Genomic DNA, 25510 nt, shown 5'->3' with positions numbered 1-25510 from the left:
TTTATTTATTTGCAAATGTAAAGTACCATATCAAAGTAGGTACAGATAAGATCTATGACGACACAATAATCACACTATTTTGGGTCGGCAGACATCTTAATTTATTGATTGCACCTGTGAAACGAATTGATATGTGATTGTTTTTTGTACGAACGAGATTTAATTGTTTTGTATCTGGAACTAGCTTCTTCCGCGCGGTTTCACCCGCTCTGCCTGGCTCCTATTGGTCATAGCGTGATATTTTATAGCCTATAGCCTTCCTCGATGAATGCACTATTCAACACAAAAAGAATTATTCAAATCGGACCAGCAGTTCTGGAGATTAGCGCGTTCAAACAAACAAACAATCAAACAAACTCTTCAGCTTTATAATATTAGTATAGATAATTATTGAGTATAAAGTGATTAAGATAAATGATATTGCGTATTGCACAAACCTGGTTTATTTTGAATATGCATTCGTGAAAAATGACCCCGTTTGATAGGTAGGAATATTCTGGTGACTTAAGTGCAGTCACCAAGTCGCCAAATTACCTTTGTATAGTGCCCTTAGTACGGTTTAATTGGTTGGTTTATGCAAGCCGGCCAATCAGAGCGCCGAACACGCTCTCGTTTCGGTTGCTTTAAACGTAAAGAAAAGGGTTCAGTACCTCTACCATGAGTTTGCCTTGTATAGTTTCCGCAGACAGTGTAGTTGAAAAAATGTATGCAAACTGGAACAGCGCCTCTAGCGGATAGTTTAAGTACCAAAATTGGTAGTATGAGTTGCTCTAACTATCACTGTCATCAATGTCATAGTTTACTATACTACAATGACTGTAGTTTAGCCATGATCGTTCATTCTTTTCAAACAATATTGGTACCATGAGTTACAAGTTTAGCCGTTGCTATAGCGACAAACTATTACTACCGTAGTTGCGGCACTCACCGACTTTGATGTACGTGACAGCATCTATTTATATTTTTCAAAAATAAATATTTTTGATTTCACTATGTTTAGTAGAACATATTTTGCATACGATATGTTGGAAACTGCTGCATTAGAGGATGATCGACAGGAGCAAAGAAAATATCAAAGTAACATGCGTAAAATACTTAAAAATAATTTTGAAAATATTAGTGACACAAAATTTATAAAATTATATCGGCTCACTAAAGAAGTTTTTAAAAAATTGTGCGATTTGTTACGCCAACACACGAATTTAAAATCATCTCAAAGGGTTTCATTAGAATCCAAGGTAAGCCTAACCTAGAGCTTAGAAAAATTGCTTTGAAACCCCATAGAAACAAATAAGTTTCCTAATCGTTTTTACAGGTATTATGTGCTCTACTATTTTATGCTCACGGGGACTATCAGCGCGTTGTTGGAGAGGCAAACCATTTTTCCCAAGAAGCCATGAGCGTATATATACAAGAGGTCACTGCAGCTTTGAACCATCCAGCTATCGTAAACAGTTTTATAAAGTTCCCGACGACGCGCCAGGAACGAGATTTTGTTAAACAAGGGTAAAAAACTATTACTAAAGTTTTGCCATTGGTACACACAGTTTTAATATTATAGCATCTAATAAGGATTCTGTTTAGTTTTTACAGGAAATATCAAATCCCTGGTGTGATTGGTTGCATAGATGGCAGCCACTTTAGAATTTTTAAGCCCAATCATGAAGTGGAGCATCTGTTTTATTGCAGAAAAAATTATCATTCCTTGAATGTCCAAATGGTAATTACTTAATTATGTATTAAATTTGATATATATTATGTAATACATATTAAATCACCTGGCACTGTTGATTTTAATGTTGTTGCTACATTTCAGATTTGTGATTCTAACTGTAAAATAATGTCAGTTAATGCTAAGTTTGGTGGAGCAACCCATGATGCCTTTATATGGGAAAATAGCGATGTCAATAATTACATACAATCATTGCATCGAAGTAATGAATCATCGTGGCTCCTGGGTGAGTGTATCAAATATACCAAAAGAGTACCATCAATAAAAATCTCTTCGATGTGATGTTTTTTTTTTTTCATAATAAAATTAATGAGAAATCATGTGTATTCTTTATTACAGGTGATTCTGCATATCCACAAAGGCCATGGATGATGACGCCTTATGCAGACTCATCTAACCCAATTGCAGAAATATACAACAAGAAACATAGTGCGACTAGAGTTGTAATCGAAAATACTTTTGGTCGACTGAAAAATCGGTGGCGATGTGTGTGCAAAGACAGGGTTTTGCACTATAAACCAGCCAAGTGTGCACAGATAATTATTGCGTGTTGCATACTGCACAACATTGCCACCGATTTTAACATTCCAGACCCTGAGGACAGTGAAGGCGATATTGCTTTGACAGGTTAGTTGCAAAATGCACGTGTTTGTATTTCTAATAATGCACAAGTTTTAGATGAAATATGATTGTATATTTGTTTTATTTACAGACACATCTGTCAATGATCCAGTGCATGAGCATGAAATCAATAATGATTTATTAATGGGAAGAGCTGTGCGAGACCAACTTGCCAGGAGAATTAGTGGAATAAATGTACAATAATAAAGTAGATAAATTGAAAAAATATATTTATTTATTTTTAAAAATATCAATCGCTTGATTCATTGTTTGGAGCAGTTGCTGAAATAGCTCTTGCCATCGAGCTTGCTGTTGCAGTTCCATCTCCCTTATCCGTAAATGCTCGCGTTCCCTGTCTTCCATGAAGGCGCGCCACTCACGATCGCAGTTCAAAAATATTTGGCGAGATATTTCTGACTGAGTTGGCTGGCGAGCATTACGGATAGGGGAAGTAGCAACTCGTACTACTCGCCGACGCCGTCTGGGAGTACCCCGTACTGACCCTGCCAGTGGATGCGATGGAGGTGAGCTCACTTGCTGTCTGGCACGTCGTCTGGGAGAAACCCGCACAGACGGTGGGTTTGATGGAGGCGGGCTGGCTTTTGGTTGAGATGCACTTAAGATGGCAGGCTCAAGTGCTACATCACCACATTCTATTGGTTGGGTATTCCACTGAAATGCTGAAAATTAATAAAGGCACAACCATTACTAATTTATGTATTAAATGCTGTTTACAAAAATTAGTTTTAACATATTATAGCCTCTTCTTTAAAAACAACAAAAGGGCTAGACACGCAGGTCGATCGATTAGTAATATTATTCCTGCCCAGTAAGTACCTACCTACTTGTGTCATGTTGTAAATTGTTTTAACTTTATTTGAACTTACAAGCTTCTGATGCGTGTTGGGTAACTGGTGGTGGTGATGTAGCTGGCCCAATTTCTTCTGAGACGATTTCCTATAAAAACAATGAGTTTTATTTTAAATAGAATCAAAAACTTTATTAGAATGGTTTATCAGTATCCATTAAACTTCATGTTTAACCACCGCGGTGTTCATCCTCTGCCTGTGGCTGTGACACGGGTTGCCGTTGCAGATTTACCGCATCCGTAAACATAACCATGGCTTGCACGACAGTCAACAGTGAGAGATCATTCCCGCCGAGCACTGTAATGACTTCATGGCGCAACCCATGCAGTACACTCAACGAGCGTATGCTGCGCCGTAGTACCGTATCCTCCAAGCCGTCATTGCAGTGATGACACGTCGACGTCTGCTTCCGGCCTATATGGCAAGTAATTCCCAAAGCAACCATGTCCAGAAAGAACCAATATTAATTACCACAACCAACCCTAACCTGGTTTAAGCCAATTTCCGACACCTCCGTAATTCCGGTTGCTGACTGAGTCCCGACAAGATTGAGCACTCGTTCCTCAAGCTCGCTTAGTTTTAATTTTGTAGCTGGCCCACCACCAGTTCCACTTGCAGCTCTATAAATTCGAGCTGCCTTCCTTTTTGTGTTATTTTTCAAATCACTCCACACCTTCAAAAAATATTTTATCATAAGTTGTATTTCAATTGAATATTCGAGCTAGTATGTATGAACTTATGTTTTAAACCCTTGACTCACAAACCTTTCTCCATTTGTCAGTAGATTTGGTATCTCCTGCGGCATCGGCATTTAAAATATTCGCCAGTTCAGACCAGGTCTTTAAATTAGTTAGTCTCCCACTTGGCCCTTCTGTGGGTTTGCTAAGGTCTCCATTTCTGTATAAACAAAATCATATGTTGTACACAACTATACTTACCAGAAATACATATTAATCAACCTAACCACTTCGATCTTGTGCATTCCTCATCTAAGAGGAAGCTAAGTGTTATATCACAATGTTCTTTTGGTAAAAAAGGCTCAAGCATTTTCTGACGCAAAAAACAAGCTTCTTTGATAATTATTATTAAATTAAGTAAATAAAACGTATGAAATATTATTATCTCATGAAACACTTACCTTTCCATAAAATCTACCATCATCTCGAATTGGGTTGCACTTGTCTTAGGCATTTTTTTAAACAATTATTATTTAGGTAAGAATAAATGTATTCGCAATCCCGGTATGTCACGAAAACAAACATGCTACAAAAATGTCCGGCTGACAATCAATGTCAAAGAAATACTAATAAATTTAAAATGCTCACAATAATACCAAATAATGTGTAATCGATGTATTATATTTTTTGTTGGTTAATATCACCATTTAGATTTGAAACATAAACAGTCTTTTCTCTCTTTCTAAGTGATGTGAATAAAAAGAGTTAGAACTACGATAGTTGAAGTTGGAAATATAGTGAACGATACTACGAACGATATAGATTCAACTATAGCGAGGGTAGTTGACATCAAAACATCTCATGGTACGAACATTGAAGCCATCTATTGTAGTTGCGTTCTCACATTTACTACTGTAGTAGAGTAAGATGTCAAAACTACGTCAACTCATGGTAGAGGTACAGGTTGGATGTTGAATTTTACCCCTAAAGTCTATGTTGCGTCATTTGACAAATACATGCATGCGATAGGCGGATTTTTCAAAAACGATAGATAGACTTTTCACCTTACCTCTTCGTGGACAGTTTTCATTGTTTCTAAGCAAGATGTGAGCATTTGTCTTTTGTAGACTGCCTTTTGTTTATGAGGGATACATGCATTATTACGAATTTCTATTACGACCCTTCTTACGATTAATAATCCGATTAGTCTGAAATAAGATCCAGTTATTTAAGATTTTAGGATTCGAAAATAAGTTCTCGAAATATTTGAAGATTTCAAATCATTTTCAACGTGTCCAATGGAGGATTAGTTTCTTAATCGTAATTGATTTGTCACTGCAAGTAACTAACACGCCAGGATATTATTATTATGCAAGAACGACAGTGAACGTTGCATTTAATGAGAACCCTATAGACGACGACCTTAGACTAGTTTGCTTAGTGGTGCAAACCACATACAATTATTGACAACTAGTTTTTACACGTGACTTTATTTGCTTTTAAGGTCTCTTATCCTAGGCTTGTAAACAAATAGTGTTATTATAATATTATTGGGCAGAGCCAATTTTTGGTGTCACAGTGCACAATATTATGGCATATCCTCTTTGTACTTGCTTCATGGGCAGCACTGATCGCTTACCATCAAGTCTTTCATCTGCTCGTTTGTCCCCTATTCCATGATCTATCTGTTCACTTGCTCCTATCCCTGTTCCTTAAACTGTTTTTGCAATCAATCTGATATTTAGACCCATCGCATTTGTGTGCGTCTATTCAGAGGGTTTTAACACAATTGGATCGAAAGACAAACCAACTAGTTCAGTGTTATTAGATCGGATATTATAGAAATTGTTTCACACCTCAGTAATGGCCGTTGGTCACCTGTCAATAAATCTCAGTGTTACTAAAAATTTGGACGGAATTGTGGCAAGGTCTTACGTTCGATTTGGTTTCGAAATGTAGGTAATGGTGAAGTTTTTTTTTTATATAGTAAACATGTTCGTTAATCTTAGTTTTAAGATACAAATCTCCGATTCTTGCCTCGGGTAAAGTTACATTAGTTGCTCTATTTTGTGTTCTAATAATCCTCACACTTGTAAGCTTGATGATCCCAGTTTGTTTAATGAAACTTTAAAGAATAGAAAGAATGAATATCCTACCCATGTAGTAAGATACAACAATAATAAGAAGCTAGTCTTACTAATATTATAAATGCGAAAGTTTGTGAGTTTATGTGTATCCTTATTACTCAATTGCATCAAAACGGCTGAAGGAATCGGGATGACATTTGGAACAGGGGTAGATTATGGTCTGGAATAACACATAGGATACTTTTTATCCCACGAGAACGCAGACAAAGCCGTTGGCTGAATCTAGTAAATAATAATTATACATTAGAATGTCTAATTCCACTTAGAAACATCCAGTCATACTACCACCGCGTCTGTGATTTCTTACATCATGCGTATATTGCGCTAGCGCCGGTCACCGACAGACCTTGGTGTATATTTCCTATACAAGTTGTTTACCTGGCGCCACTTATGTATAGACCATAGCACATCTAGATATACTAGCAGTCTTTATTAGATTTTCAACTGTTTAACAAAAATTCTAAGGTTGAAAATTGATTACAAGGTGTTGATTATTTAGGGTAGGTTGATTTGCGTCTGTACCTAGTTAGCAAGTCGGCTTTACTAATTACTTGGTTTTAGATAAAGTTGAAGTAATTTTGCTGTCAAGTGGTAGAATGTTGGTGGTTTTTAGTACATAAGTGTTTAAGTACATATTAAGTTCCGATTGATATCCTGTTTCTTTCGTTTTATCCTTCAAGCCGATATCTTCATGAAAAGAGCGTAAAACCTTTTTTAAAGACCACCTGTAACTCCTCTGGTGTTGCGGATGTACATAGGCGGCGCTAATCGCTTAGGACATGTCTGCTCGTTTGTCCCCTATTCCATTAAAAATCCACTTTCATATAATCTGATATATAGGTACTTAGACCTATATGAATACATACCTAGGTATACTACGCGGGACTTATAACACAAATGGCCAAATTGGGTGGACATTGTATAGCGGCATTACGTCCCGTAATGTGCATCTCTGTCTACCTCTTCGGAGATAAAAAGCGTGACTTTGTTACCTAGGTATATTATTTGATGATGTTATTTTTTCAGATTTTAATGCATAATTGATTATATTCCTTGTTTACATTATAATCATCATCAATAAAAGAACTAAGTAGTTATCTTTACATTATTTATTAACTTGTATCAAAACACCATACAACTTTACTTACTGTAAACCTGTAACAACTGTAAGATTATTATCAAATAAGCCAGATGAAACAATGATGCGTATTTTATGTTCCCTGAGAAAGGAACTGATGATATAACATACACAAATAATGATTATTGCACTTCCTATGTGCGCCAGTGTCCCACCGCGCTTCGTTGGCGCGAGACGTGCACACCGCCATCTTGAAAAAAATAACAAACGTCATTCATTGTCTGTGACTGTGGAGTTCAGTTATTCCAATTACGAAAATACTTTTTTTTTTGTTATTTTTTTTTTATTTGATTGTGTTCTGTTTGTGATATTATTATGAAGTTTATGTAAAATTGTGTTTTGTTGAGTTAAGGATTTGTCTGAACGTAACGTTTTGCGGGTAAGTCAGTTTTTTTTTATAAATAAACAAAATATTTTTGGTGTTTTGTGTATTAAAGTGTAGGTATTTTCTTCGTAATGTTTGTGATTCATGAATGAAGCATTATAATCAAATTACCTGCTTCTTTTATTTTACTTTAGTTATCGTCTATTTATTTACATAATTATTAAGTAAATACTTCAAAAATTAGCATCATCATTAAATTAGACTATATTAAGCTACAACATCTATAGCTACGCTTAATTATAGACCTCTAATAAGAAAAGCAACGTTTGTTGAGGTTATATTTTGGATGGGAGATTTATCTCAATAGCTTGAAACTTATTCATACTCCTAGCAGCCTATTAAGAATTCATTATTCTGGGTAGCAATACGGAATATGGAATTAGGATTGATCCAAAGCATTATATGGGATAATACGCCGACCAGGAACTCATAATTTCCCTGCCATGGAGGCGGGCTCCTCTAAAGACCGGCAACGTACTTGCAACTCCTCTGGTGTTGCAGGTATCCATGTGCAACTCTGCCAAGCCCTTTGGCAAACAAGAGACTTACTGCCGTACTCAGAGTCATTTAATGATTACTTAAACTATTCCTTAGTAACTTTTTTGTACCGAAAACAATTGCTTAGGACTTGGTTAAGTAAATGACTCTGATTACGGTGGTTAATGTTGTCGTTTATTGTAAGTCTTTGTTAGCAAAGACGAAACATATTTTATCTTGAACTTGATGTAATCTTATTGTTTCCAGTTTCATTGTAGACTGTAGTTGTGATAACGATTGTTCTGCTTATCAATGAATATGGGATCTGCTCTTAATCATTCAATGTTTTCATAACAATATCACGCTTCTACAGAAGTTTTTTGTATGAAAAGGTAGACGAAGTACTTTAACATCACGTATTTTGTGGTTCAATGGAGGAGACAGATGGTAAGTAGTAAATATATCTGTATTTTTTAAATTAAGTTAATAATTTCGACTAATTACTCCTGGTTGAGTAACTGAAATTCAGTATGTATTCTTGGTGGCCTGAAACTAATAAAAAACTGAATAAGTTAATATTCCTGACTTATGGCCATGGCCAGACTTTATTGTATAGTAATATGTTTGACAAATTTGACACTTAGAGATAGTCAAAGTCAAAACATTTATTTCAAGTAATCCTTAATTAGGTTCTTTTGAAACGTCAAATAGAATTGTCCGTCAGTCTGACCGTCACTGAAGTTAGGTGCTCATCCAAAGAGTAACTTCAAATGGAGAAGAACGGGCAAGAAACTCCATCATAACTGTTCCAAAAAGGTTACAGACAGATTACTAAAACTTTAGAATTTGTATTCCAGACCAAAAATATGTGTCCTGCATTGCAAACGCATCTGCTATAAATCTGACCAGTGATTAAGCATCTCACATTTCAGTAATGAACTGTAACCAATTACAATAACAAACATTACATTAAATTAAACAAACAATCCAATGATTCGTGTGTCCAAATTATTGTTTACATAACATAACATTACAAGGCAGACACTTGAGTAAATGTAATGTAAACAAATAAAGGACAATGTACAACACAAGGGAGTTTGATCAACAAAGTCTCGTTTCTCAAATTGTAATGTTACTTAGAATACATCTTATTATGTAGTGGGGGTCCGAAGGTTTAAGGCGCGAGTTCGAAATCTACCAACGGCAAGTACCAATGTGACATTTTCAGATTTATATGTACTTTCTAAGATTATTTAGACATTTTTGTGTATCGTGAGTGCGTTTACAAACATACAATTTACATACACATACAACTAGGCCCAAAACAACCATTGGTGGATTACACTAAGAATTGCTCCGTGCGGTAATCAATTTGCCCAGCCACCACACCAACTGTGCAGTCATGTATATAATTGACTGCACGGTTGGCGCGGTGGCTGGGCAACTCTGCCGCGCAACGTGTGGCGGGTTCGGTTTCCGTACGAAGCAACACTTTGTGTTATCCACAAATTGTTGTTTCGGGTCTGGGTGTCATGTGTATGTGAACTTGTTTGTAAACGCACCCACGACACAGGAGAAAATCATAGTGTGGGGCAACGTTTTTTAAAAAAATATATAAATAAATGTCAATAAATGTTAGTCATCTGTAAATAAATAAATGAATGAATTAACCCCTTGAATCAATAATTATAATACCCGAATATATAATAAACCTCACTACTTGCTACTACATAGCACCGAACGAATTACCAATCAATTCCAAATTGACATATACCTAATAGACAAGTTAATAAGCCTTATTATCAGTTGGTCTGACGTCTGAAGGTCTGGCTAGCATCAGAGCGTTGCCATCGATGTTGCAACCCGTTGCAGACACTGCACATGACGAAAACGCAACGATTTCCATGTCTGTGCTGGCGTAAGACTCGATACTTGGCTCTGAGCCGTTCTTTTGTTTTAATTATGGTGTAATGTTGTATAGACTATGTTATATCTTATATATGTATATGTCAGGGGATCCCAACCACTTTCTGGTCTTTTTTTTTGAGGGGAGGAAAATCATCCAATGACTTCTCCCGCCTTGGGCGAGGCAAGAGGGAGTGTTAGACTCTTACTGACAAAAACCACCCCGTTACTACTCCTGCTTTTCGAGCCGGAGCCCCGGTAAACCCGCTAGGTAGTCCGCAGCTCCGGATCAGTCATCAGCCCTACTAGGATACAAATGGGGATCTGTGGTAACCTTTTTCTGGTCTAGGACTACTTTTATAAATCTTATTATGTTATGGACCACTATTAAGTATTACTTTTTTCATGTGATCCCACGCACTGATTTTGTTATTCATTCATAAAAATAAAATGACTTGTAAACATACCGTTTATGTCACTTGTTTAACTTAGCGTGTGGAATTAATGTTTTTCTTTCTTTATTTCTAATATATTACTGTATTTTCAACATCAAAGTATATCGTGAAATAATATCTACCTATTTACGAGTAATTTCTTTCTAAAATCAGCAACGAATACATCGTGTTTTCGTGTTAATAGCCAATTAATTGGCATCTGAACAATGTACATGTCGAGTGTTGCGTTTTCATGATCAAACACTACCGCGTTTCAAATCAGACACTTGGAAATCTGCTCACCCCAGTTGAGAATGGAGCGTGACGTTTCACATCCATGTTGAAGTAACCAGTAATTAAGTTTTGTTTTAGATAAAAGTTGGTTTACGTATTTGTTTGTGTGATATAATAAACTGTAATGTTACTGACCGGTGTCTATATGTATAGTTTGTTATTAGTTCAGAAAAAATACAGTAAATATACAAGCTTCTGCCAGCGACTTCCTCCGCGTTCTTGTGGGATTAAAAAGACCAATCAGTCAAGTCAGCTCATACTCTGTCTGTATACCAAATTTCATCAAAATCCGTTCAATAGTTTCAGCGTAATTGACGGACAAAAATCCAAACAAACAAACTTTCACATTTGTAATCCTACTTACCTCCTACATGTGACACTACAGGTATAGGAACATCCTTCATCATACATCACATTTTTCGCAGGTGTGGCGTCCATCATTGCTTGTTTGCCTCCCTACCCACTTATCCCATAAAAAACGTAAAATTAAATTATGATTTAGTCCCATGTAATAGGTGGTGAACCTATTGCCATATACCTCAGACTCCGTGCTACCACTGAGAAATTTTCGAAAAACCGTAAAAAGCAGCGATACTTCGCCCGAGGTCGAACCTGAGACCCCATGCCCGGTAGTCACATTTGCACCACTCAACGAGGCAGTCACTTTATAGTTTACTCCTACGAGATTTCTTGTTATGATATTATCTAATACTATTATTTAATATTTATTAACTACAAAACAAACACAGCTGTCTATTTATAACGTTAATTACATAAGTGACAAAACGCTAGATAGACGCGTTTGGTTACCGAGATCAACTTTCGCGAACATAAAAATTAAATATTAAATATTTAGTCCTCGTAATATTTGCAAATTAGATAGATATATAACATATCTATTTATATTATGTTAGTTATATAAATTGAATATTATGCAATACTTCCTTGAGGTAGGTTTGATAGGATTTTCTAATTTATTGAGTTTTTTATTACCCTTGTTGTTTAGGAAGTAGATGGAAGTCGCTTCATGTAATATAGTGGTGTTCAGAATCTGATTCGAACTTAAATCATACGTACATGAGGGTAGGCAGAGGCAATGGAACGCCATTTGCTACAAATCTTACCTACCTCTTTCGCTTCATCAACAAAACTTAATCGAACTACTATTACCTTGGAAGGTCGACAAGGGTCTTAGTGGTCCTTTGAAATTCTTGTTGGTTGTGTAGGTTTGTCCTGTAGAATCTAGCATCTGAAAACTGAATACTAAAGCATCAGGGCCTCCAGTTTTATGACTATTTGCATAAAATAGGTTCACAATAACACTTAGGAAGAATTAGAAATTCCAAAAAACGCGACCTCACACCTTTTATTCCCGAAGGAGTAGACAGAGGTGCATATCACAGCAAGTAATGCCACTATACAATACACACCCACTTTTCACCATTTGAGTTATACGTCTCATGGAATAGGGAGTGAGAAGAAATCCCATGTAACAGTAAATATCGTACATACATAATTCCCGATTAAGACTGTGTACTGAACTACTGACTGACTACCAAGAAGTCTTTAAACATGCATTTGATTGAACGCCTTAATGAGTTATTGGTAAACCACACAATGGGGTTTGTTGCCCCATAACCATATGTAGCAGAACTCAATGAAGAGTACTTCGGTACTACAAATGGTATTAGGAACGTAAATAAAACCAGTTTCCCAGGATTTTACACAAATTTTGACGCCTTTTATACAGGGTGTAAACGGAACGCTCCCAAAAACCGCAAACAGGCGATGGTAAAAAACATGTTTTATTAATAAAAAATAATTCTTGAAATAATAATGTAATTAACTGCTAAGGCTGATGTTGTTATGAATAATACGAAAACTAAAACGATTAAAATTATAATCTACTACTCTGACTGCCTCGTTGGTCGAGTGATCGTAAGTGCGACTGCCGGGCAAGGGATCTCGGGTTCGATTCCCTTTTCGGGCAAAGTATTACTGGTTATTACTGAGTTTGTTTCGGCATTTCTTCTCAGAGTAGTCCAATAGGAAATGCCGGCCTCATCTAGTTATTTAAGAGATTGACGTGTAAAAGAGTTACATTGTAACCTATTTGCAAAAATAAATATCATTTATCATTAAAAAAAGAAATGTTTTTCTGGAGCGTTCCGTTTACACCATGTGGCATGCATATACCTGAAGTTTATACTGAACTAATATCTGTATAGTAACCAAAACAGACAAACAGCAATAGGACATTGAGACTGACCATAAGAATATAGATACAACTAGAGATAGTAAAGGTTACAAATGTAATTTCAAAACAGTTAACTGCACGCTGCTAAGTTCACAGCATGTAGGCCACGTATAGTTAGCTCACAACGGTATTCAAACCACTAACCAGTTCCAATGATGATCCTAATGTATGGCTGTTGCTTGGTACTTCGGTACTTGCTCATTGAATGTCTGGTTACATGTCATTGGAGGAATGAGATTAGATAGGTCTGATTGATTGATGTGTGCCATTTTGTTATGGGTTTAAATGTATGTGGATGGTTTCATGTGTTATTTCGTTAGATCTTTATTAAGCAAATACTTAGAAATAACCTTTTTTGAGACAAGAAAATCATGCAATGACTTGTCCCGCCTTGGGTGCGACGAAACGGAGTGTCAGACGCTTACTGACTTTAGTCATTTAACGTCTAAAACCACTCCGTTCTTTCTCCTGCTTTGATCCGGAGCCTCGGTAACCTGTTACGTACCGCAGTTCCGGACTTAGAAATAACTTAAAAAGGAAATTAACATTAGCCACAGTTGTTCCTTTTTTTCTATAAATTCTAAAGTAATGAACACAGTTAATGTGAACATTAATGTCCGTCTCTGCCTAAACTAAACTCTTTTCTGGGAAGAAACGTGGTTTTATGTCATATCAAAGCCGAAAATCTTCAGCACAACATCATATTTCTATCAATTTTGTTCCCATCGCAACATCTAAGGTATCTAGGGCAAATTAATATCGTACAAACGGTACAATTCCAATCAGCTGATAACATTCCAAAGTAGACCATTGGTTATTGCAAGTTCAGCAGTTTTAATGAACTACGCTCCCAGTTGTAATGAGGAAGATGAATGGACATCAATTGGAGTCGAGGTAATAGGTATCGACCTGATGATTGATTGACCTGAGACAATTCGATTATTGGGTCGAGAATAGTATCATAGTATCGCTGACTGCACGGTTGGTGCGGTGGCTGGGCAACTGGCTGTCGTATGACGTGTAGCAGGTTCGATTCCCGCACGGAGCAACTCTTTGTGTGATCCAGAAATATCTGGGTCTGGGTGTCATATATGTTTGTAAACGCACCCACGATATAGGAGAAAATCGTAGTGGGGCAAAATTTTTAAAAAAAAAAAAAAAATCTCATAGTTAGTTTGTGTAATGAGTTAAAAGCTTAAAGTAATAATGTGTAACAAATACCCTTACAACGATGGATGTGTGACTTTAAAACTTCAACACTTCTTCTTCCAGCGCTTTTATCCTAGATATTAGCGTATTGAGCAGTAACAGACCAACAGAAAGACAAATTGACATAAAGATATCCCAAATTATACACACTTTAAGTGCACGACTGCCTCATTGGTCGAGTAGTCGCAATTGCGACTGCCGGGCAAGGGGTTTCGAGTTCGATTCCCGTGTCAGGTATTACTGGACCTTTTTCGGTTTTTCGAAAATTTCTCGTAGTAGTAAGGAGGCTGGAATTGTGTCCGGTACCTATATGACAATAGGCTCATCATATTATATGGGACTTATATAACACAAATGGTAAGAAGTGGATGTACATTGTATAGCGGCTTTACATGCTGTAATGTGCACCTCAGCTTACCTCTTCGAGGATAAAAGGCGTGACGTTACATTATAAGTGCACCTTCGAGGAATTATGGCAAGTTTATAAAATTGTATATGATGAAGTAAATAGGCAACCGTGCCACGCTGGCTTTCTAGACGCCATATTGCAATTATCTCAAACACCATAACGTACAATCAGTGAGGTGCGCACGCGACGCTTATGAGACGCTTTGCTTAACCTAACTGTAAGTGTATGAAGATGCATTATTAGGTAGATGGGCGATGTTAATTGTAGTGTTTGTGTGATTATCGTGATCTCGATAGTATACACATACATATAAATTCAAAGAAGATATTATAATGTAGGTTGTGGAGGGAGATATTTAGCTTTTAAAGTCATTAGATCAGACAGATCAGCCTCATCTAGTTATTTAAGAGATTGACGTGTAAAAGAGTTAAGTAAAGCAGAAAGCTTTGTCGTACCCTACAACCAAACTCTTCGGTGCAACTTAAGAATGACAAAACGTGTTAGTGTAAATCCTACTAATATTATAAATGCGAAAGTTTGTGTGTTTGTTTGTTACTCCTTCACATTAAAACGGCTAAGAGATCGAGATGAAAGTATAACCATAGCAGTGTATTCTACTAATATCCAGGCCACATTCAATCAGTTACTACTGAAACTATGTCAATCTATTTGCCAGTAATATATTCACAATTTTAGATGAAGATTAACGAACAAACGTCGTATAGGTACTTTATCAAACTCAGACAAAACAAACAAATAACAACCCTAAACTCCCAAAAATAAGGTCTACATCAAATTGCAACAAATAAACCAAGTCAATGTACCCGAACTGGGAACAAAAACAAAGCTAGACAAGGTGAAGGTTACAACTTCATATACAGGATGTTACAACTCCTTATACAAAGGATGTTACAATAACGTCCGGTAGCCTTAGCCTACGTTAATCGGCTAATTTGTGCACATTTGTTATAAGGGCTCCATATAAGGATGTACGGTTGAACTCACGAGTTGATTTGCGAGCGTAAATTTTTATATGCGTGTGCGCATGTTTTTGTGATTTGCGTGTTTATAGAATGTTGTGTTAAACAAAGTAAGTAGTTATAAGATTAGCATGCGTTTTAACTTCGTGTAACTAAATACCAATATATTGTGTATTGATGATACGAACCGAATAATATTTCCTTCTTTTTTTAGTTGGACGTATGAATAGGAATGTGTCCAGATCTTAATCTATGTGCAATAACAATACAACTTTTGCTTATACTAGTATTGGTAAACCAGGGATTAAAAGGAGGATCACGGGTCAGCTACTTTTTAAAAATTTTGTCAGAATTCAATTCAGATTCAGAACCCAATATTCAGTAGTTGCATTTACTCGATGTCTCTAAAAAAGTTCCACCTAGAAAGAACGTAAACAGGAGACCCCGAACTCTCAAATAGAAATTACAACGAACGAATGATATCTGTAGGAAGAAATTCCTTAAGGAATATGCAGTCCCTTTGTACATACCTTTCAGTGTGATGTCCTTTTTAGTATTGTCTGTGTGTGGTAAATAAACAAATGAATGCAGTCTAAGTAAAAATAAGTGAAACTAGCTATAATCCCTGGCATAACACGTATAACAATACTATATCTCAGAAACTAGACAATACCAGCTCAGTGCAAGAAATCTTAATGAACCGTGAAGGAATTTTAATTAGTCTGTCTGTATGAACGAATGAAAAACGTTTGTGTGTATGTATGTAGTATGTGTGAGCTAATCTTGTTGCTTCTGGGAATTTGGTAGCGATGAACTGTTTATTATTGGCAGTTTAGTTAAAGATTTTTTCATGAATGAGGCATGGGTACTTTGATAAAAAGCCATTGATGTTATTTAAAGAAAAAACTATATTTTTGTGTAACTACATATATTTTAAAATAACTACATATCTATACATATAATAAAATCGTAGAAAAGTGCTGTCTGTACATTGAAAATAAAAATAAAAAAAATAGCAGGGGTTATTGTTATGTCGATGTCGAACCCAAAAATGTAATTAACTTTTTTTTTGTCTGTTTGTCTGTTTGTCTGTTTGTCTGTTTGTCTGTTTGTCTGTTTGTCTGTTTGTCTGTTCGTCTGTGCGCGCTAATCTCAGAAACGGCTGATCCGAGTTGGATGCGGTTTTCACGAATATATTGTGCGATGCTTAAATTTACATTTAGTGTTTGTTTCATGTCAATCGGTTCATAAATAAAAAAGTTATGTCAAATTAAAGAATCACGTCGAACATTCTATGCTTATACCATTAATCTCCGCAACTATTTGACGGATTTGGTTGAAATTTGGTACAGATATAGTTTAGAACCTTAGAAAGGACATAGATATATTTTTATTTCAAAAATCAAAAAATAAAATAAAAATAAAAATAAAATAAAATAAAATAAAAATAAAATAAAAATAAAAATAAAATAAAAATAAAAATAAAAATAAAAATAAAAATAAAAATAAAAATAAAATAAAATAAAATAAAATAAAATAAAATAAAATAAAATAAAATAAAATAAAATAAAATAAAATAAAATTAAAATTTATTTAATATAAAATAAAATAAAATAAAATAAAATAAAATAAAATAAAATAAAATAAAATAAAATAAAATAAAATAAAATAAAATAAAATAAAATAAAATAAAATAAAATAAAATAAAATAAAAATAAAATAAAAATAAAAGAATAAAAATAAATAAAAATAAAATTAAAAACCCTAAAATAAAAATAAAATAAAAATAAAATAAAAATAAAATAAAAATAAAATAAAAATAAAATAAAATAAAAATAAAATAAAATAAAATAAAAATAAAATAAAAATAAAAAAAAATAAAAATAAAATAAAATAAAAATAAAAAAAACTAAAAATTAAAATAAAAATAAAATAAAACCGGACATACAGATCTATTGTTCAATTTCGTACTTATAGCACGGAATTGAACAATGTCCTGTTCCTATACTCCGTAGATAGATGGCGTTGATCGCGCAATGGTGTACATTACAATTGTTCAGTTCATGTTATTGTTTTAATTCATTGGAAATTTGTTTTTACAAAATAGTAAAAAGCAATGAAAAATATAACATAATACAACTTTTAGTACAAAGAAAACGCTCTAACGGAGTATAGATAATTCTATGTCGATCGTTACACGACTTCGGTTCATGTTATTGTTTTAATTCATCGAAAAAAAGTTAACAAATAGTAAAAAGGTATGAAAAAAATGATATCAATATAATTAAACTTTTAGTACAAAGAAAATGCCCGAACGGAGTATAAATAAATAATCCAAGTTGTCTTTATCCTCGATAGATGGCGTTGGGATCGAAATAGATTGCGCTATGGTTTTGTTACAATTATTTGGTTGGGTATCGGCCGAGCGCTTCGGTACTATTGTAGAAAATGTGTATTATCAGTCGTATGATTATTTGTCTGTAGTGGTCCTGCTGTTTCGTATATTCTAAATTGGTTTCGTTGTATTTGTCAATTAATAAGTTTATTTGTTGGGTTTTCCTGGTTTTCTGGTTAAACTTTTTAACGTAGGTTTAGTTTGATATCGATTATTAGTAGTTACTGTAGTTAGTTTTTTTAATAAAATTGTAAGTCTAATTTATAAATTAATTAGATTAGATTTAAGTCGTTTCTTTTAAATTATTTAGTTTAAGCTTGGTTATTATAGCATAAAGGATAGGTTCTAATATAATTTCTTTTTTAATTGTTATAAATTCGTAATTCGTAGCTTTCTTTAGTTTTAAGTTAGTTTTCATCTTAAGTTCGGAAAGATTATAATATTTCTTTAGTTAAAGTCCGTTTTTAAACTATTTTTTCAATGCCCTAAGTGAGTATACATCTATTAAATTCAAACGCAGAGCTCATTATGTTGATTTTTGAAGAGTTCCCTGGAATATCTTCTACATCTCATTTTTGAAAAGATCCCGCGAGATCGGGAACTCATCATCATCATCATTGCCTATAGCTATGGGAACTATGTGGTTAAAACCAAAAATTTGCCGGAAGTCACTATTCCACGCGAACGAAGTCGCGGGCAAAAGCTAGTATTTTAATAATATTTTTGATTGAAATAACATCGTAATATCGTTATGGCATACCATTTTTTGTCCCTATGAAGTAAAAGTTAAAGCATTTATTTCAAATAATCCTCAATTAGGCACTTTTGAAACGTCAAATTGAATTGTCGCTAGTGTGTGTGCTAGGTGCTCGTTTCAAAGTGTAGCTTTGAATGGAGAAGAACGAGCACGAAACTCCATCATTACTCTTTTCAAAATAAATTCGCAATACAGCATTAGACGCCCACGTTATTTGACACGAGACTCAAATAAAATCAATATCTCACTCACTCGTAAGATTAGGAATTGATACTATTTATATCTTCCTCTCTTTTATCTATCACGTCAAATCTTATCAGTTCTATCACAGATGTGAGCCGCGACTGATAAGGAATGTTGTCAGAAATACTTGTAGATAAGTTTTCTTAACTTTATGGGAAAATTGGAGAGAATTATTGCAACATACATTTACTTGGAAATTAGGTGTGGCCTGCATATTTGGGGGATAGTGAAATGGAGGTACAAAACATTCACTTTTCACCAGTTAGTAATCGTCCCCTACCTATGTATTAGATATGAACTATAGCCATTATAATTGTCAGTCTGTAGCAGCTACCCATTGCCAAAGAACTGTTCTCAAACGGAAAAAGAATGAGCATTAGTCACTACGCTTGGTCAAGGCGAATTTTATCACTATCATTAGAACTTGAGACAGGATATTTACCATATTTATTTATGTCTATGAGTTTCCGATATTTCGTCTCTAGTTCTAATGATAGTATTATGACCATGTCAGTTTAAAAACTTAGAATTTTATCTTTTAGGTACAAAGCACATTATCTAATTATTTCTTTTTCCGAATTTCTAGAAAATAAGACGTTGCTTGTGTCTGATATCAAACTCTTTGCTCGCTAGTTGAACGAACTATGGATACTAACCCTTCTCTCTGACTTCCCTTCAGTCTTCAGCAAAAGTGATGTGTGAATTAATGGAGTTAAACTTGCAACAGCTAAATCGTCAACTCTTAGATAACTATACAGTATACAGTTACATATAACAGTACAGAGATAATTGTCGAAGCTATGTACTTGCAAGCAGTAAGTACTTGTGTGCATTCACAGTCAACCGTCGCTAATGACTCGCTAACGGTGCGCGGTGTTTCCAAATCATAGAGATCATGCTGTCAACTGTGAAATATGGCGATTATGGTGAAGAAATAGGTTTTTTTTTGTTTTCCAAATCGATGTTTTGATTGTTTTGTTACTCCCCTTTTTTTAACTGGTAAACTTTTCACTAGAGGTGAAAAGTAGAATCTCTTATTTCATGAAGGTATAGATATAATGTCGTGGTGGCTCGGAGGCTTAAGATGTTTCTCATGCAGGTTTGAAACCTACCAACGGCAAGTACCAATGTGACCTTATCCGAGTTCTTTGTTGCACTTTCTAGGATTATTTAGACATCACTGACAAATGGTGAACTGAGAAGAGACCTTTGGTCAGCAGTGGCCGCTAATAAACTGTTAATGTGATAGATGTTAACAGTCTTTGTCAGTTATGTAACCTCCTGTGTATAAAACCCTGTTACATATGACCCATTATATACATAGCTCGCTGAAATGAATACTGTATAAAATTGTAGACCACACTGTAGTTACACTATGGATGCGTTAAAGTGATTTGATTTGATTTGAAATGTGTAAGCTACCCTATTACCATTACCTGCATTTCCAATTTCCATGCTATTTGTAATACGACTTTATTCGTCCTTGGTTACAAATCCAAAACCTTGTTTGCAATTCGAATATTATAATATGTTTATGTAGGTTTCGAATAAGTTGGTCTATAGAGACTTCACACATTAGTATTACAAAACTCCCAATAACACTTTACTCTTCCAAGTAATCCTCATTATCGGCAGTTAGTTTATTTAGTGTATTTCAGCATACCTAAGTTTGCTTAACCTTGGAGTATAGACAGGAGTGTGTACTCATAGAAGTGATTGTGCACATCAAGAACATTACGTGGGAATGTAAGTTTGTTCGTAAAGTGCCGCTAAACGTCGATTTAGCATTAAGATTGTAGTTGTAGTACCGAGTGGCGTGGGAGTGTGTTGTATGATGCGGACTGTTGGTATACGTGTTCTTTACCCTTAGTACGACTTCCCTTTACGTTTAAAGTAATCGAAACGCCAGCGCGTTCGGCGCTCTAATTGGCCGGCTGGAATAAACCAACCAATCAGAGCGCTGAACGCGTTCTCGTATCGATTACTTTCAACGTAAAGCAAACTCATACTAAGGGTTCTGATCATTTGTTTTGTACGTGGGATTCTTTTGTGGAGTCATCTTCAGGTACATTGAGAGGAGCATTACCACCTCTTTCGTTTTCATCAACAGACATTAGTCTTTTCGTGCATGCTCGTCAGTTGAATGTACTTTTAATTTGTACTTTCTTTGATATATCGCCAATCTGGTTGCTAAATGGCCGTCTTGGCCGCCCTCTACCAACAGCCTCATTCAAATCCGCCTTCTTTCCTAAATCTGTTTTTATCCAAGCTTTTTACATGTCCAAACCATCGTAACATTACTTTTTTTCTTTTTCCAAACGTTCATAGTTAAGCCACCAAAAGCTTAGAAGACGCCGCTGTTACTCCCCCAGTGGCTGCTTAATTAAAGGATCCGACTTACTAAATCAAAAATTGATTTATCTCCAATTCTCCACACCCACAACACATTCAAAATAAAATTACATACTATCAACAAAATAAAGTAATGATGAATTGAAACTCCTTCGCAATCCTTTTAAGGAGTAAAGTTCACACGTAGGTGAACATTATAAAGGATGGAACACACGTGGGTTTCTTATAGTTACTTACACAATTTTCTGATTAGTACCCATTATATTGTCTAAGTAATCCATGATTTAAATGCCAAAACGCTTTAAGCTTTACCTTGATTGGTTTTACAAGGATTTTTTATTGTATTAGTGGCTGAAAATGCGATGGGTGAATATGAAGTCTTACATTATCTGCTAATTTAAGACTTAGACTTCTTCTGTAGTCTTCTTCGTACGGCACAATTACTTCCTCTGGAGTCTCTGACATGCTATTCTTTAAAAATATGGTTTTAATTTCAGTGTATGACAATTTAATAGCCTTAAGATTTTTGTTAGACACTCTAAGTTAGACTGCCTCGTTGGTCGAGTGGTCGCAAGTCCAATTGCCGGGCAAGAGGTCTAAAAATAAGATTAGTTTGTTCTGTTTATTACAATGGAACTAGTAACCTATTATACTGTCTAACCATTCAGAACATAAATAGCGTGATCATATATCCAGATAAAATAAATACATACATAAAGGTTGTCTGGAAGAAATCGCCGTGTGTGATAAGACCGCCCATTGTACTTATATTACTATTAATTACAATGTAAATGTGTTTATGTATGTGTGCAATAAAATATAAATAAATAAATAAATACATACATCTATCACACCTATCTCCTGTGATGGTAGGTAGAGACTATGGAACACCAATTGCTATTACTACAAATCTTACATACATACCTCTTTCTTTACAAAACAATTAAAGTTTCAAAATCTCATTCGTGATTCTAAATTAGTCAAACTCCATTTGAGAGGAGACGAGAAAAAAACAAGTGACGGTGCGTTTTATGGCGACCGAGACGAGGCAAGCGAACGGAATTGTGGTGAGGAGCTTAAGTCAGATTAGACATACCTACATTCAGTTTTATAGGCACTAAAAAGTGTTAGGTGACGTCGTTATTTGGTATTTTCGGAATAGATTATTAGACTCGAGTAATTTTGGCTTAACGGAATCGTAAGGCTTACTTTAAACTCGATTTCTATAAACAACCAATTAGTATATCACTATTCAGCGTAATTACCATCGGAGCTGTGGACTACCTAGCAGGTTTACCGGGGTCTCCGGCTTGAAAAGCACAAGTAGGAACGGGGTGGTTTTTAGTCAGTAAGAGTCTGATACGAGAGAAGTCAACGAATAATAATTTTCCCACCTTAAAAAAGAAGCTTAAATTACCATTCGGGGTCAGGCAGACACAGAATATACAGGACAGCAAAGCTAAAAAAAGACAAACAAACACATTTTGCATTAATAATCTATACATATAATAAAATCGTAGAAAAGTGCTGTCTGTACATTGAAAATAAAAATAAAAAAAATAGCAGGGGTTATTGTTATGTCGATGTCGAACCCAAAAATGTAATTAACTTTTTTTTTGTCTGTTTGTCTGTTTGTCTGTTTGTCTGTTTGTCTGTTCGTCTGTGCGCGCTAATCTCAGAAACGGCTGATCCGAGTTGGATGCGGTTTTCACGAATATATTGTGGGATGCTTAAATTTACATTTAGTGTTTGTTTCATGTCAATCGGTTCATAAATAGAAAAGTTATGTCAAATTAAAGAATCACGTCGAACATTCTATGCTTATACCATTAATCTCCGCAACTATTTGACGGATTTGGTTGAAATTTGGTACAGATATAGTTTAGAACCTTAGAAAGGACATAGATATATTTTTATTTCAAAAATCAAAAAATAAAAATAAGAAATAAATTATTTATAAATAATTATATGTCGATCGTTACACGACTTCGGTTCATGTTATTGTTTTAATTTATCTAAAAAAATAGTAAAAAGGTATGAAAAAAATAATATCAATATAATAAAACATTTAGTACAAAGAAAATGCCCTAACGGAGTATAGATTATGTCGATCGTTACACGACTTCGGTTCATGTTATTGTTTTAATTCATCGAAAAAAAGTAAATAATTAGTAAAAAGGTATGAAAAAAATAATATCAATATAATTAAACTTTTAGTACAAAGAAAATGCCCGAACGGAGTATAAATAAATAATCCAAGTTGTCTTTATCCTCGATAGATGGTATCGGCCGAGCGCTTCGGTACTATCGTAGAAAAAGTGTATTATCAGTCGTATGATTATTTGTCTGTAGTGGTCCTGCTGTTTCGTATATTCTAAATTGGTTTCGTTGTATTTGTCAATTAATAAGTTTATTTGTTGGGTTTTCCTGGTTTTTTGGTTAAACTATTTAACGTAGGTTTAGTTTGATATCGATTATTAGTAGTTACTGTAGTTAGTTTTTTTAATAAAATTGTAAGTCTAATTTTTTTTTTAATTAGGTTAGATTTAAGTCGTTTCTTTTAAATTATTTAGTTTAAGCTTGGTTATTATAGCATAGAGGATAGGTTGTAATATAGTTTCTTTTTTAATTGTTATAAATTCGTAATTCGTAGCTTTCTTTAGTTTTAAGTTAGTTTAAGTCCGTTTTTAAACTATTTTTTCAATGCCCTAAGTGAGTATACATCTATTAAATTCAAACGCAGAGCTCATTATGTTGATTTTTGAAGAGTTCCCTGGAATATCTTCCACATCTCATTTTTGAAGAGATCCCGCGAGATCGGGAACTATGTGGTCAAAAACCAAAATTTGCCGGTAGTCACTATTCCACGCGAACGAAGTCGCGGGCAAAAGCTAGTATTAGAATACTTATATCTAATTAAGTAACGATCTAAATTAAACCACACACTCACAGTAAGAAACAATTAAGATAAACCGGCAAAATGAGAATCATCATTTGTTTTAAATCTATTATAGGAAACGGATGCGTCCATTTTCTTAACTAAAGTTTAAAATTACCGTTTAAAATTAACCTCTGTTTAATTTCAACTCATCAAGTTAACTGGAAGGTTAAGATGAACGGAACGTTTGTTTTGAGAACTTAAGAGAATTAAAGTTGTTGTATAAATAAACATTACCGGTTTTTCAAAGTTGTGATTTCTTAAAGGATGATCGACCATACTTTTATCATCACGATAAATGAAATATCAAGCCAGATATTTTCACATTCTCAAAAAAAACTTACTACCTATTTGTTATAGAACATTTTAAAACTGGAAATCAGACTAAAGCTCATGTTAAGCAGATACCACATACGACGTTTATATTAGTGTTCGAAGGACGAAACACAACGCAAGCGATGTTTCACGACGACTTTTTCTCTCTCCGGTAGAGCTGGCCCATTCGTGTATGGCTCTTCCACATGCAATGGCTCTCACATAAATCATGATAAAACCATACAAATGGTTGTAGCATTAATTGATCACTTTCGTATTGATAACCATGTGAAGAACACCATGTGTCGAACTAATTGATGCCCATTTGTCCTATACATGATATTATCAATGATGGCATCGATTAGGTGACCCTCTTAAAACCTTGTATAGTTTTCTCCTGATAACTTGGGAGAAGCAAAGTTAAATAGCAAGATATTATTGGAATCAATTCCCGGACAGCGCATCGTATTATTGCCTCTTTTCTCGAAAATTCTACTAGAAATTAGCGCAGACACTAGATTTGCGCCTGGATTGTGGTAAATAAGCTCATGCCCTATTAACACACTCCTCGAAAAGTAGGCGTCTTACATCGAATCTGCTGTTAAATCACTTCGGAGACTAAAAACAGGTGATATGTGAAGAATACCACATGTTAGACAAATGAATTACTATAAACATCAATTGAGGTGAACTCCTAACCCCCCGAATAGTTTACTACTGATAATTTGGGAGATAATCTCCCAAATTGGGTGCTTTTGAGGGGAACGAATGGTAATGAAACGATGGTTGGAAATAGCTTCTCTATTAATAGCGTTGAACAGTATTTTTGGAATAATTCTCAATCTTGTGCTTGTGTTCGTAAAGATTGTAAAGAGAGTGTCTGTTGTATTCCATATTGGGACGTCAAATGTTATTCTTTAATGCTTTAAAAAAATATGAATAAGTATTACTGGCCAAGACAATGTTATATTATTAA

The 25510-nt window shown here is 34.7% G+C and overlaps 3 protein-coding genes across 5 annotated transcripts in view; 2 read left to right on the top strand and 1 right to left on the bottom strand.

Annotated features, from left to right (window-relative positions):
- LOC118276011 (uncharacterized) overlaps positions 1-25510 on the top strand; it is a 133274-nt gene that overhangs the window by 23460 nt on the left and 84304 nt on the right. The window contains exon 1 of one of the 3 annotated variants that reach the window (XM_035594140.2): positions 7344-7563. The exons of the other annotated variants lie outside the window; for them this stretch is intronic. The gene's annotated coding sequence lies outside the window, so the exon portion shown is untranslated. Of the gene's footprint in view, positions 1-7343; positions 7564-25510 lie in introns of those variants that run through there. 3 annotated transcript variants of the gene reach the window in all.
- Positions 637-2579, top strand: LOC118269228 (putative nuclease HARBI1). The gene is made up of 6 exons (XM_050707311.1): positions 637-1238; positions 1316-1506; positions 1585-1720; positions 1817-1958; positions 2072-2359; positions 2445-2579. The coding sequence occupies exons 1-6, from the start codon at positions 993-995 to the stop codon at positions 2555-2557; spliced, it is 1116 nt and encodes a 371-aa protein (XP_050563268.1). The 5' UTR covers positions 637-992; the 3' UTR covers positions 2558-2579.
- On the bottom strand, positions 2585-4860 carry LOC118267367 (uncharacterized). Its single transcript, XM_050707312.1, has 5 exons — positions 4361-4860; positions 3987-4119; positions 3710-3895; positions 3241-3310; positions 2585-3033 (listed from the first exon to the last, which is right to left on the bottom strand). The coding sequence occupies exons 1-5, from the start codon at positions 4411-4413 to the stop codon at positions 2585-2587; spliced, it is 891 nt and encodes a 296-aa protein (XP_050563269.1). The 5' UTR covers positions 4414-4860.

This window comes from Spodoptera frugiperda, chromosome 31 (genome assembly GCF_023101765.2).
Source record: "Spodoptera frugiperda isolate SF20-4 chromosome 31, AGI-APGP_CSIRO_Sfru_2.0, whole genome shotgun sequence".
Classification (NCBI taxonomy): domain Eukaryota; kingdom Metazoa; phylum Arthropoda; class Insecta; order Lepidoptera; family Noctuidae; genus Spodoptera; species Spodoptera frugiperda.
Note: the sequence above shows the minus strand (reverse complement) of the source record. Positions and strands in the feature narration are given on the sequence as shown.

Bases quoted from the DNA above. Each gene is read 5' to 3' on its own strand.
- LOC118269228 (XM_050707311.1), top strand. From the start codon at position 993: ATGTTTAGTAGAACATATTTTGCATACGATATGTTGGAAACTGCTGCA. The intron at 1,721-1,816 runs GTAATTACTTAA...GCTACATTTCAG, and splicing joins ATTCCTTGAATGTCCAAATG to ATTTGTGATTCTAACTGTAA. The intron at 1,959-2,071 runs GTGAGTGTATCA...TCTTTATTACAG, and splicing joins TGAATCATCGTGGCTCCTGG to GTGATTCTGCATATCCACAA.
- LOC118267367 (XM_050707312.1), bottom strand. From the start codon at position 4,413: ATGCCTAAGACAAGTGCAACCCAATTCGAGATGATGGTAGATTTTATG. The intron at 4,120-4,360 runs GTAAGTGTTTCA...TTGTTTATACAG, and splicing joins ATGGTAGATTTTATGGAAAG to AAATGGAGACCTTAGCAAAC. The intron at 3,896-3,986 runs GTTTGTGAGTCA...TATTTTTTGAAG, and splicing joins CTACTGACAAATGGAGAAAG to GTGTGGAGTGATTTGAAAAA.